General features: G+C 43.8%; 1 protein-coding gene across 1 annotated transcript; it reads left to right on the top strand.

Moving 5' to 3' along the window:
- Positions 1 to 40: 40 nt before the first annotated feature.
- Positions 41 to 8341, top strand: ING2 (inhibitor of growth family member 2). The gene is made up of 2 exons (XM_060652883.3): positions 41 to 609; positions 5577 to 8341. The coding sequence occupies exons 1-2, from the start codon at positions 438 to 440 to the stop codon at positions 6245 to 6247; spliced, it is 843 nt and encodes a 280-aa protein (XP_060508866.1). The 5' UTR covers positions 41 to 437; the 3' UTR covers positions 6248 to 8341.
- The last annotated feature ends 5730 nt before the right edge of the window (positions 8342 to 14071 follow it).

Here is a 14071-nt window from a genome sequence, read left to right as displayed (position 1 = left end):
TCTCCTACAGGCACGGAGGGTGATTGGGAGAAGAGGGGGCAGCGAGGGGCTTGTCATGGGGATCCGTGCTACGAGACGGCATTGGTAGCATCTGGGGACTCCCGGGGGGACAGGAAGTGTCAACGCCCGGGACCCCGGCGCCAGCTCCGCTGGGGGGATCCCCGCTGCTCTAGTCTTTGGGAGGGAGGGGAAAAAGGAGGGAGCTCTGATCTCGCCCCGCCCCTGGGCTTGTTACCGCGGGGGCGGGGAGTGAGGGCTTCTTTTGGGGGGAGTGGAGATCGGGGGACTCGGCTGTGCCCTCTTGAGCGGCGGCCGGTGTCCCCGCGGCGCCGGGCTGCCGAGCAGAGGAGCCGCGGCGGCCGTGGCTGTTGCATGTGTGGCTGCTGGATGCGGAGGCGGCGGCGGCGGCGGCGGCGAGGAGCAGCAGCGGCGGCAGGATGTTAGGGCAGCAGCAGCAGCAACTATACTCGTCGGCCGCTCTCCTGACCGGGGAGCGGAGCCGGCTCCTCACCTGCTACGTGCAGGACTACCTCGAGTGTGTGGAGTCGCTGCCCCACGACATGCAGAGGAACGTGTCTGTGCTTCGGGAGCTGGACAACAAATATCAAGGTAGGGGGCCGCGGAGCTGCGTGTGCGGGTCCTCCCCTCAGTCGGATTCGCTGGCCTCCGGGCACTGTCGCTCGGAGGCTGCCCGGGGAAGTGCCACTTTCCATTTCTCCTGTGACAGTCTCCCCGAGTGCACAGAGGGGGTCTGGTGTGTGGGACGGGGGAGAGGGACTGGAGACCGCGTTCGGGGCCCTCCCTTCCCCCGCTGCGGTCGGCGAGGACCTCTGTGGGGTATCACGGGTGGGGGTGGGGGCCGCTCGTCAGCCCCCGCTGCAGACCCAGCGGCTGCAGCTGGTGTGGAAAGGAATCAGCCATTTTAAGCAGCATTTGTTCCGGCGCTTGCCTGCCCGGTGCCGCAGACCCTCCTGCCCCGGCGAGGGAGCGTGCAGCCGGGCGGGGGGCTGTAGGGAGTGAGCGGCCGGCCGCAGCCGGACACCCGCTGGTCTCCCGGGCCTGGCTTTCCCCGTCTCCTCCGACCCCCACCCCGAGAGCAGATGCATTGGAACGTGCGGGGGGGGGGGAGGGGGCGGGAGAGGGCCGCGAAGGCGGACTCGGGGAGGTCCCTCCCTCCGCTCTCCGGCTCCCGGCTCGGGAATTGAGTTCGTTCCCTTCTCCCGCCCCAGGGAAAGTTCCGGGCCGCAGCCTTTTCCTCTGAGCCTTCAGCCAAATGGTTAAAAGGGGAGGGGTCCTCGCGGGGAAAGGAAGAGGGGTGTGTGTGTGGCGGGGAGGGCCTCCGTCCCTGGGGGCGGGGCCTGAGGGCGTGACGTAGGGCATGGGAGGGGCGCGGACGGGCGCGCTCCCGCCCGCCTCGAAGATGGCTGGTGCCCGGAAGGTTTGGGCGGAGTTGGCTGGTTGGGAGGTGTCGGAACGTTGCAGGACGTTAATTCGTCCCTAGCGCAGTCGATGTTGGGGTTTGGGACATATTTGTCGTGGTTTTTCGACTCTTTCTCAACCACTCAATCAGGACGAGGAAACATTCAGCTAACTAGGACCATCGCTGGCCCTAGCACCGCGTAGGTTCCGGGCCTTGCGTCACTTCCGGGCCCCAGGTGGAAGTGGGTGGTTGACAAGGCAACCGCCTGGCGTCCTTTAACCCATGGGTCCCTCCTTCGCCAAGTTTGAGTAATGAGGCAAAAGCCACCCTTTGTGGTCAGAAAACTAAGATAGGGAATCAGCCTTTCCTGCAGAGAGTATCATTTATCATCCACTGTTGGTTGACTTTGGCCTGCTACTAGGAGGGGAGAAGTTTAGATGGGGAGCCGTTTCGCGTTTTCTAACCCTGATCAAGGAACAGACCTTGGACATAATGTGGGAACAGCCATACGGACTTCAAAAAGATAACTTTTGGACCCCATTCTTTGTTTTTCTAGGCCCTCCACTAATCTTATGATTTAGTCTCAAAGGAACCCACTTCTGGGGTGACATTTTCTGACCTGTAGCATATTAGAATATTTAAGTGCCTCTGTGTTTTTGAATCTATTAACTTATTTCTGCCTTCTGAATCCATACGATAGGGCTGATGATAGGACTGATCTCTGTTAGGGGGAAAGAGAATTAAATAGTGATTACTTACTGGGTGTCATTGCTGTGTCCGATCCAGAACATTATTTCATAATTCTCTGAAGTAAACATTTATTTTACTAAGGAGTTAAAATTTTCAAGGAGTTTAAGTCACTTGTTCACTTAATTAGGTGGGGAAGTAGCCTGGCTCCTCCATGTACACAGCCTTGTTTTTAAACTATTAACGTTGTATACAAGCTTTTTTCAAGCACTCTAAAGGTATTTTCTACAGACAATGGAGCACATACATGAAGTATAGCCTGAGAATGATACATATGTGCTTAAGAATTGTGTATTGGGGCGCCTGGGTGGCGCAGTCGGTTAAGCGTCCGACTTCAGCCAGGTCACGATCTCGCGGTCCCTGAGTTCGAGCCCCGCGTCAGGCTCTGGGCTGATGGCTCGGCGGAGCCTGGAGCCTGTTTCCGATTCTGTGTCTCCCTCTCTCTCTGCCCCTCCCCCGTTCATGCTCTGTCTCTCTCTGTCCCCCCCCCCCCAAAAAAAAAAAATTAAAAAACGTTGAAAAAAAAATTTAAGAATTGTATATTGAACATTTTTAGTTTTTCAGATAGTAACTGAAGTTTGTAAAGCTTGCATGTTTTTGCATTTCTTCACAGACATATTTGCCTTCACAAGAGTTCAGCTATTTTCATTTTAATTGGGGAGGGAAAATTGGTTACAGGGAAATCTGCCATGTTGACCATCTAGAATTGTGCTAAGTAGCTCTGGTAACATGAGAAACAGTATTAGGCTTTAAAAGATTGAGAGATTATAAACATTTTCAGCTCTCTTAAGATTGTGGTCAGCTTCAAGATTAAGGTAAGACAAGTATCTGGTTTTCAGTCTGTGCCTGTGCTTACCAAGCTCTGCTTCCACAGGTTTATGTTCATTAGCTTTATATACTTCTGTGTTCTTGGTTCAGATTTCATATGCTTTTTGTTTCTTTGCTAGTCCTTAGGCATTTTCTGTTTTTGGATGTAAAACTTACGGCAGTATTTAGTGATATGAATTATACGAGAAGTCAAAAAAATTTCTCTCCTATTTGAGACACCTTCAGAAATTACTGGAGAATCTTAAAAGTAACCTTAAAGACTTTAAAAATAGAGAAATGAAGAAAACAATTTCACAATTGAAGTATTTATTATAGGACCTGGTTATTAGAGAACCTCAATTTTTGTTACAATATTCTTGTTCCTAATGTCTTGGGCAAATAATCATTGAAGAAAAAATTAATACTTAATTTCAAGTGCTTTCCGTGCAGCTTAGTAGCAAATGCTTCAAGGGCAGAGCCAGACATACGTATGTGGCAGAGTTCAAAGTCTGGGGTTGTTACCTCTTGAACTTCATTTTCTTCACATATGGAAGTGATAGCGTCCACATAAGGTCGCTGTGGGGATTAAATGAGAAAATCTTTATCACATACAAGGGCCCTAGTAAGTGTTAGTTTCCTTTCTTCTTTCACTACGTAATTAAGATGTCTTAGAAATGTGAATTTTTCTCATGCATAGTATCATATCAGTGTGCTTGTATGGTATGATATAATTAGCCTCAAATCCTGATGGTTAGGTACAGAATATTTAAAATAAGGTTTACCTTTATTTTTTAATCCTCAAATTTTGTCTGCGGGGAAAATATGTAATGTCCTTATTTTTCCTGGAGAAAAATTACGTTCTTAAGAAAGTCACCCAGCCAGGCAAATGGGCTAGATGTGAACTTTGTTTTAAAATATGCTGTGCAGGTACGAGTACCCTCAAATGTGCGGTGGCATTTTGTCACGTATCCCGGGTTAAGCAGTTGTCCAGCACATGTGAGTACTTCTAATTTCTAGGGAGGAGTTAATTCATAAGAGTTGTGTTGAATGCCTGCTTTGTGTTAACATTTCTCGGAGACAGCCTAATGTATGCATTTTACTCGTCTAGAATTTCTGTTCTTGTTAAAGTAATAATATTGGAAGGCAAAATGATGGTATGCCATGTGCTGGTAATAATATTAGGATGTAAAACAGTGATATGCCATGTGGTGTGATCACTTAGAGTTAATTTTTGTTTCTCTCCCTTTAGTAAGACAGAACTCAGCATTGTATCTCAGAGGGACAAGAAATAGAACAATAGAATAGAATAGAAATTTAATCTTACGTAAATTTTTGGTGACATCTGGAACTCTATTTTCAGATTTTTGTATGCCTTCTAGTGACTCAGACATTTTTAATTGATTTAAATGTGTCCCACATGCTATACAATACCAAAATCAGCAGTTCAAAAAGCTTAGAACCAACTGCTGAGTTATCTACAAAAGCAGAGTGATCCGGTGCTGACTTTACTGTAATTGTATTAGTAGCTTCGTCAGTTGATGCCAGAATGGGAACCTAACCCCACTTTGTAAATAGCTTGGTTTTCAGAATCTCCCCTATGGTAAAATAAGAGAGCCATTAAAACTAATATGGGGGGGGGGGAGAGTGACTCGCGTCTGCTTTGTTTGAGTGTGCAGGGATATGATACGCAAGTAAAGGTGTAATGTCTCTCTGGAGTCATGTAGCAAGTCATTGATTGAGCTGTAAATCCTGTAAACACGGTTGGACAGTAGTCTGTACCCAGTTTTAGAACCTAAGTTTTACAGTTGAAGTCTGGCATGTAAATTTCATTACAGTGAGTGTTTTGAGGTTCACGTGAAGTGTAGGTGACTTCACTAGGTGGGCTATAAAGTGGCATACAGTGTTCTTGCCCATGTATGTATTAGTGCATACATCTCTTATCCTTTTTTTTTTTTTTTTTTCTCTTTAAGTAAGTTCAGTGCCCAATGTGGGGCTTGGACTCATAAGCCTGAGATCAGGAGTCACATCTTTACCAACTGAGCCAGCCAGGCACCCCCTCTTAATCTTTGTTAATATAAATTACTGAGTATTAGAAAGCTTTGTAAAAAATAAACACATAAATAAATAAGAAAAAAGAAAAAAAAGAAAGCTTTATATTCTTCTTATTAGTTTATTTCTTTAAAAAAAATTTTTAATGTTTTATTTCTATTTTTGAGAAAGAGAAAGACAGAGTATGAGCTGGAGAGGGGCAGAGAGAGAGGAAGACCCAGAATCTGAAACAGGCTCCAGACTGAGCTGTCAGCACAGAGCCTGACATGGGGCTCGAACCCAGGAGATTACAGCCTGAGCCAAAGTTGGACGCTTAACCGACTGAGCCACCCAGGCACCCCTTATTAGTTTATTTCTAAATATACTTTCATATTGGATAACGTCTGGTTTTTCTAGGGGAAATAATTTTTTTAGTGTATACATACCATAGAGGAGACTGGTTTTATGATTTGAGTTCATTCAACTTTACCAATTCTGTGAACCATAACTAACTTGAAAAATATCACATGTGCTAATGCACAATAATGTTCTGGCTTTTCTCTTCTGTTTTTAGAAACATTAAAGGAAATTGATGATGTCTATGAAAAATACAAGAAAGAAGATGATTCAAACCAGAAAAAACGCCTACAGCAGCATCTCCAGAGAGCATTAATCAATAGTCAGGAATTGGGAGATGAAAAAATTCAGATTGTCACGCAGATGCTCGAATTGGTGGAAAATCGGGCAAGGCAGATGGAGCTGCATTCACAGTGCTTTCAGGATCCTGCTGAAGGTGAGCGCGCCTCGGAGAAGGCAAAGATGGATTCCAGCCAACCAGAAAGATCTTCCAGAAGACCCCGCAGACAGAGAACCAGTGAAAGCCGTGATTTATGCCACATGACGAATGGGATTGAAGACTGTGATGATCAGCCACCTAAAGAAAAGAAATCCAAGTCAGCCAAGAAAAAGAAGCGCTCCAAGGCCAAGCAGGAGAGGGAAGCTTCGCCTGTTGAGTTTGCAATAGATCCCAATGAACCTACGTACTGTTTATGTAACCAAGTGTCTTATGGGGAAATGATCGGATGTGACAATGAACAGTGTCCAATTGAATGGTTTCACTTTTCATGTGTCTCACTCACCTATAAACCAAAGGGGAAATGGTATTGCCCAAAGTGCAGGGGAGATAATGAGAAAACAATGGACAAAAGTACTGAGAAGGCAAAAAAGGATAGAAGATCGAGGTAGTAAATGCCATCCACATTTTAAAAGGTTATTTGTCTTTTATATAATTCTTTCAGAATTTACTTTCAGAAAATGTTTTAGGGTAAATGCATAAGACTATGCAATAATTTTTAATCATTAGTATTAACGGTGTATTAAACGTTGTTGTACTTTGTCTGTGACCTTAATTTTCTGCACTGAATTACCAAATATTTTAAACCAGGTAGTCTTTAGATCGCCTGACGAAAGGAGCAGGGAATAGGGAGAGGGGGGTGTGAGCATTAGAACTTCACAAACCAGGCCTATTTCATTTTCATTGAAAACTACAATGCTGTTTCTGAGGTAAACACCAAAGTTTTGCTAGTATTTTAGTTCTCTGTGCTTTAAAAATTTAGACGAAGTTGGAGTTCTCTGTAAGCATTCAGATCATCTTGGGTAATTTAAGGTATGAACACTACATTTAAAGCTTCTTTCTCCCTAGCCCCATTTATACATACACTTGTTCATCTCTAGGCTTCCATGAATTTAAGGAGCTAGAGATAAGAATAATTTGGGATTCCATGTGGAATAATGTGCTCTTATTAGAGTATTTGCTGCTGTATTTTCCTTAGTAGCATTTTGATACACTGTCAGTAGCCCATTTGTAAATGCCTTCCTGCTGCATCATAGATACATTTAATCTAGTGCTTAATAAGGGAGTTGTGTTTTGTTTTGTTTTAATTGGGACAGGCAAGCATAGTTAGGATACCAAAAATGGTGCCATTGGCTTATATTGGAAGATTTGGGGTTCTGTAGTATCATGGTTCAAGGTTGAGCAATTTAGGAAAAGCATCTTCTTTAAAAACATTTTCCACGTGACCCACTGCTGAGTTGCCTAGCCACGGGCCTATCAGTGGGGACAAGGGCATATACTAGTCTTTAAATATTGCCTTTATGTCAAACAGGAGTTTCAATAGTTTTGCTAGTGGCTATAGTTGATTTCTGTCCCAATCAGTGATTATATATTATTTTAAGTAATAGTGTATTCACTTTCACTTTCTGGTACTGGTGCTGTTTGATGTTTTCATGTTTAATGAACTAATTTCATTATAACAATGCAATTAATAATGTATTTGTAAATTGAATTTTCCAAGATCCTGGTACTTTAAGAGTAAGCATATTGATGGATATATATGAACATATATTCGGAGAATTGTTTGGTCTGGGGGAGGAGGCAGATGATTGACCAGTCCTTTAAATCTGTGTGTAACGTAACTTTTTATTCCTCATTTCTTCCTAATCTGATGATCTCGATTCTTTTTGATTAGCGTGAAAAATTCTGTCTGCTTGTTTGGAACAAAAAAAAAAAAATTGTTTTTTCTTCTTCTAACTCTCCTGTGTGACTTTTAGGCATGTTATTTCCTCTCATCTGGGTGTCCGGCTACACATCTGTAATACAAAATACAAGGTTGGCTTCAGTATCTCCAAGGTTCTTTTGAAATCTATAGTTTTTGCACTATGGTAAGGATTTTAATAATCAAATGACTTGTTTTTCTCTTTTGTTAATTTTGTCCCTCATCCTGAGATATGAAGATACTTTAAAGGTGATCTTTGAGATAGGTAAATGCACAATATTTGATTAACTTCTGTCCTAAGGATATTTTGCTTGATGACTGGAACTAGTTGGTTATATTACTTCTTGAGCGAGAAGTATTAGACAGCATGATGAAGAATTTATTTGTTGTAACATAGTTGAGTTGTAAAGACATTCTTTTCTCTCTTGAAAATACAGCATTTTGTCTTAGTGATGACATCCTTATTACCAAGATAGAGCTGTTTACCTGACACCATTAAAAATATCAGTATGTACAAAGTCTCCAAAAGCTTTCAGATGTCACTATATGGAAGTCACCGCTTTTTCATACGTTAAATTTCCCTTAGCTTATGGGGAAAACAAAGTAAACTTCATAACAGAGGCCCCAAATTTGGATTAGGCTTGCTAGGAAAACAGACATGGAAAATCCTGTAAAATGTGCTCTCTTCAAGACCTAATGTTTGAAACAGTCTTATTCTTATGAATTTTTTTGTTTGTTTTCTGTACCATACCACACAGGAAATAGAAGTCTTAAGTTTGCATAATATTTTGACTGGGATTTCTTTTTTAAGTATTCTAGGTTTCATATACTATCTCTTATCGTGGTTATTAACTCATGCTATAAACCAGGGGTTCCTAAACTTGTCTCATATTAGAGTTACTTCAAGAGTTTCAAGAAATACAGATATCTCTCTCCCACACCCAACAATTGTGATCTCATTCATTTGGAATGTGGCTGAAACATTAGAATTTTTTTTTTAATCCCCAGGTGATTCTAACATACAGAAAAGTTTTAGAACCACTGCCATATTATGAAAATTTGAACCTGTTCGAAACTGGGTGTCTTCTCTACATTCAGACTTATGGGACTCTGAAGCACATCTAAGTTCTGAAACACGTGCAAGAGGTTGTCCCTCGCACCCAACAGTCTACCAACACTTGAAGACGCCACACTCGAGTGCTGCTTGTGTGCTGTTCTAAGCAGTGGCGGTTTCGAAGACAATCCTTGCTCACACACCAGACATTCTGATGGTCAGATATATGTAATGGTAGGGAACGGTTTAGAGGGGAGTAAAGCAGAAGAACAGAAAACGGATGGAAAGAGAGGTGAGTCTTAATTGTGGTGATTAAAGAAGGTCTCGAAGGAAGTGATCTTGGAGCTTAGGCCAGAGGGGGAAATAAGGGAGGCAGGCAGAGGTTTAAGGGAGAGAGGGGTAAAAACAAGCTCATCAGTTTAGCTAGAACACTTGACACAGTGTGGAAGGGACTAGAAACTGCTGACTCTCGAAAGCCATGGTAGGAAATTGGGGAAAGGTTTATATTGAAGAGTTTTTTGACGATCACGATGATCCTGCTGCACTCAAAATCTGGGGAGCCTTAGTGAAAATAGGGAGTCTCAGGAGACTCAGAAGCCTTTGCACAAGAAATATTGATGGCTTACGGTAGGACTCTGCTTAGGTCTTCGAGATTTTTTTATTTTTTTAATTCACAGGATTCCTATAGTTGCTTTTTAGCTTCAAATGGATATTAGCAAAACTTCAAGGATTTTGGCCCAGTGATTGGAAAGCAAAGAGATGACAAGGGTGACTCGGGTTTTGGGGTTGTGGGGAAAGATCAAGATTTCTGTTTGCATTTGGGTGTGAGATTCCTGATAGACTTCTTGTGGGATCCAACGTGGGGTTGAGGGAGGGGCCGGGAGCTAAACATGTGGAAATTAGCCTGTGAGTAGAGTTTAAAGCCATGTGACTAAAATCACTTGTAAACACATGATTGCCTCTCAAATTTTTTTTAATGTTTGTTTGTTTGTTTATTTATTTATTTATTTATTTATTTATTTAGAGAGGGTGAGGGAGAATCCCAAGCAGGCTCCACGCTCAGTGTGAATCCCAACCTGGGACTCGGTCTCAAGACCTTGAGATCATGACCTGACCTAAAATCAAGAGTCAGGATGCTTAACCCACCGAGCCGCGGAGGCACCTCGAGTGCCTCTCAATTTTTTTTTTTTATTAATTAATTAATTAATTTATTTTTTAACGTTTATTTATTTTTGAGACAGGGAGAGACAGAGCATGAACAGGGGAGGGTCAGAGAGAGAGGGAGACACAGAATCTGAAACAGGCTCCAGGCTCTGAGCTGCCAGCACAGAGCCCGATGCGGGGCTTGAACCCACGGACTGCGAGATCATGACCTGAGCCAAAGTCGGAGGCTCAACCAACTGAGCCACCCAGGCGCCCCGCCTCTCAAATTTTAATGTGCACGAGTCACCTGTTTTTGTCAAAATGCAGACTTGGATTCAGTAGGTCTGGTATGGGGGCCTGAGATGCTACATTTCTGACAAGCTCCTCAGTGGGGCTGATGCTGCTGGCGGGGGGGGGCGGGGGCGAACCTACATTTTGTGGAACAACTGGGTGGATCCAGAAGAGGGAGGGGTGGGCCCTGTGGCGGTGGGAGGGGCGGAGAGGGAGCAAGAGAATCCCAGGCGGGCCCGCGCTGTCAGCACATAGCCCCGCACACCCGCACAGGGCTCCGTCTCATTACGTGCGATTGTGACCTGAGCCGAAATCAAGAGTGGGAAGCTTAACCGACTGAGCTACCCAGGCGCCTCAAGTTTTGGTGCGAAGGGAAGCATGATTGTAGCTGAGGTGAGCGAGCTAAGGGAGGATTGTAACTCCTAAGGAGACAATACAGCGTGACCATATTGGAATATTCCATTAGAAGGGGACGGATGCATGCTGTCAGGAGAAGCAGGTTATTGCAACAGTCACATCTGAACAGGCAGGCAACAAGGAGTGAGCGAGAACTGAGACTCGTGACGGGTTCATCTCAAACAGGCACAGGGACAGCTCCAGTTAATGTGTCAAAAAGGAAGGTGGTTTTTCAACTCACTTGTTAAGATCTGTATTTGCTGATCTGTTACTTACAAGGCACTGTTTTTAGGCCTCGGGGAATAAAAGTGATCGAGACGACAGAAATCCGTGTAACCTGGTGGTACTCAGGTTCTGCGAGTGAACAGGTGTGAATGCAGGCAGCTCGCTAGATTTGGTATTGAGAAAAGAGCTCGTTCTCTTCTAACAGCTCCCGCTTTCCCCGTGAAGGGCTGACACCGGGAAGGGACATGGGAAGTCTGCAGGAGTCCCGAGAGGTGTGTGCGAACGATCGCTGGGGACAGTGGGAGAGTGGCCGGGGAAGGCTGGTCCGATCCGGGGGTCAGCTGGAGCCTCGGGTCACAGCTTCAGATGAGCTGATAACTCATTCTTGTTGCCTGGATGCAAGCATGACAAAAGAGACGGACAAAATAGCAAAATTTCAAAATATCCCTACAGCGAGCTGGAAAAATTGCAGCCCTCCTCTCCTTTTTATACGCCCAGTAGGTGGCTTCCTCGGAGGGCTCTGTCCTCATTACCCCCACCCGACCTGGAGAAGGGGCTGTCTTCAAGGAGCAGTGAGGGTAGAAATAAGCCAGACAGCTCTTCAGCCCTTCCTGAATCAAGTGCTTATAGTTTGATGTATACTTTTATGTTTTAATTTTTTTTTTAGAGGCAGAAAGAGCGCGCGAGCAGGGGAGAGGGGAAGAGGGAGAGAGAGAATCTTAAAACCCACCCGATTGCACGACTCCATCCCACAATGGAGAGGTCATGACCTGAGACGAAAACCAGGAGTCGGATGCTCAACCCACTGAGCCACGCAGGCGCCCCTGAAAATCTGTTTTAAGTAAAGTGTAAGTTACCTTGGAATTCACTCACCCTGTTGCCTAAACTGTATACATCAAGTAGAGAGACCAAAGGTCCCTGTCCTGTTCTACATGCGAGGTCAGTACCCTGATCGAGGACTCCAGAGATGTGGGCTTCTCTGGGCTCTGCAGTTTGTTCAGCCATAAAATGAGCGATTTAAGGTAAGGTTATGCTAAAAACGTGGTTATTATTAATCACATACCTTACAATTGAAAGGAAAGAGTTCTTCTGGTCACAAACTTACTAATCGTGGAATTTGTAAAACAAACAGTGTTTAGTTCATGTATGTGGTAGCTAGACTTTACAACAGGGTTTTCTAAACTTCGGACAATAACATGATCTTGATGGGTTTTTCCACGTCCACATCCCATTCTAATTTTATATTTATAGGAATTTACTTATTCAAGACTTTTCTTTAAAATGACTCACTTTTGGATGTCAGTTTATGTGTAAAAGAAAGCCTGTCACTTTGGTAAGTGGAAAATTGTCAAAGTATCACTTTGATTGGATTACCTTAAAATATAATGAAAACAAAGTCGTGTTATTAAATTCCAGCTAGGTAGTATCATTGTGAAAACAGAGCCCCAAATCTGCTCTCCCTTTTTAGACGTGTGATTAGTAAATAATATTGGGTAAGGGTAAAAGAGACAAATAAACACCGAGTCAAGTCTCTTCTGCATGATGTAACCAAAAGGATTTGAAGAGAATATCGAGGGGCGCCTGAGTGGCTCAGTTGGCTGAGCGTCCAACTTCGGTTCAGGTCATGATCTCATGGTTCATGAGTTCAAGCCCCGCTTCGGGCTCTGTGCTGACAGCTAGGAGCCTGGAGCCTGCTTTGGATTCTGGGTCTCCCTCTCTCTCTGCCCCCTCCCCTGCTTGCACTCTGTTTCTCTCTCCCTTAAAAGAAAAAAAAAAGAAAAAGAATATTGAGCACTACGTCACCATCCTGCTCCCGGAAACACTTTAAGCAACAGCAAAGGTTAACTGCCGCACTTTGTCGGCAATGCTAACGTGTCTTCGAGGCACCCGTCTACTACGTGCAGATGGACTGACTGTGCGTTGTAGTAAAGGTTTCTGTAAAACCCCTAAGGTATTGGCCAGCACCACCACCATTGCTATGAGGGTAACTGACATTATCCTGACTCCACTAAGTTTCCGGACTTGTTGGTGTTTTTAAGCTCAGGATAAAAAAAATCTTCAGCTCCTCGAATACCAGGCTGGGAGCAGAGAGAGCGGTCCTAGGCAGCCTCGTCTATAGTTTTGGGCCTGGTAGTCCAGCCTTAAAAAAAAAAAAAAGAAAAAAAAAATCTTTGGAATTTTCCAGATAACTTCCTCAGTCACCCACTTGCTCGGCTTGGCGATCTTCGTTGTAAAAAAAAAAAGAAAAATTCCAATTTCCTTATGAATTAGATAACAGCAAAATGTCCTAACACTGCAGGACTCAGATTTCTGGTATTTGTGTGTTTTGGTGTGGTGGGTAGCTGTGCCCCCACATGCAAAGTCGTCTTTCACCTTTTAATTGTATTAGATAAAAATTGTCCTGCCCCCTTAAATACATCCTTCCATCCTTTTTGGCAAGATTTGATGCCTTCGTCCTTTGACTCAGCACCGTGTGCATATCCGGGGATTTCCTTTCATCTTGGCCCAGTCTGGAGGGCTGTTACCTCTCTACTTGCCTCGGATGAGTTTTTAAAATAAACGTGGCTGCTTTTAACGCGATTGGTTCTTTCTTGCTTCTAAAACTGCCTGCCCAGCGCTGGAAAAGCATTTGGGGAAATTTGTGTCTAGCTGAAAAATAAATACATTCTAAGAGAGAATTTCGTGCTTGAGCTTTGATGTGTGGTTTTGGTTTTTTTAGGTAGGTGGATTCCCCCCCCCCGTTTTTGACTGTGTTCAGATAACAGTGTTTTGCTATATTCTTGCTTTGAGCAGCAAAATCGGATAACTGTGACCGGAGTCCTTAATTTATTTGTATAGTGCCTTAATCTTTGAAACTTCCCACATAGAAACAAAGGTGTTAGACCAACCGGCTAGTTTTCGCTCCAAAGATTCAGGTTTTAGACTAGTAATACGGAATCATGTCCTCAGTGGGAGGTAAGGATTTGGGTGCTAAGAATCTGCTGTTATACTTACCGAGGTTGTAAAATGGTAACATATAGCAATTCCAAGCCTTCAAGACAGACTTTGATTGCATTTTTGTGCCCCCCTGAGGCATGGTAAATCCCTCAAATGTCAGAAAATGTCCCCCAACATCTTTGGAGTGCATTTGGTTTTTTGGTCATAAACTTACATTTCTCACCAACTTGAAAAAGAAAACAATTCTCGGATTAAGAAAAGCCATTTATAAACTGTAGCAAATTAGTGCCTGAAAAGTTCCTCAGTTTTGACTGCAAAACATTTCCAGTAGCTTTGGCCTTGAATTTATGATGCTTGGGTATCGCACTGAAAATTTTCTCCGCCTGCATCAGTTTAATGTTACTTTGGAATAATTCTGTCTAAATGTAAGGTGTAATTTAGTAAAAGTGACCGTCTCGCACTTTTCTA

Source organism: Panthera onca, chromosome B1 (genome assembly GCF_046562875.1).
Source record: "Panthera onca isolate mPanOnc1 chromosome B1, mPanOnc1 haplotype 2, whole genome shotgun sequence".
NCBI lineage: Eukaryota > Metazoa > Chordata > Mammalia > Carnivora > Felidae > Panthera > Panthera onca.
The sequence above is the reverse complement of the archived record's forward strand: the minus strand, read 5'-3'. Positions and strand labels throughout refer to the sequence as shown.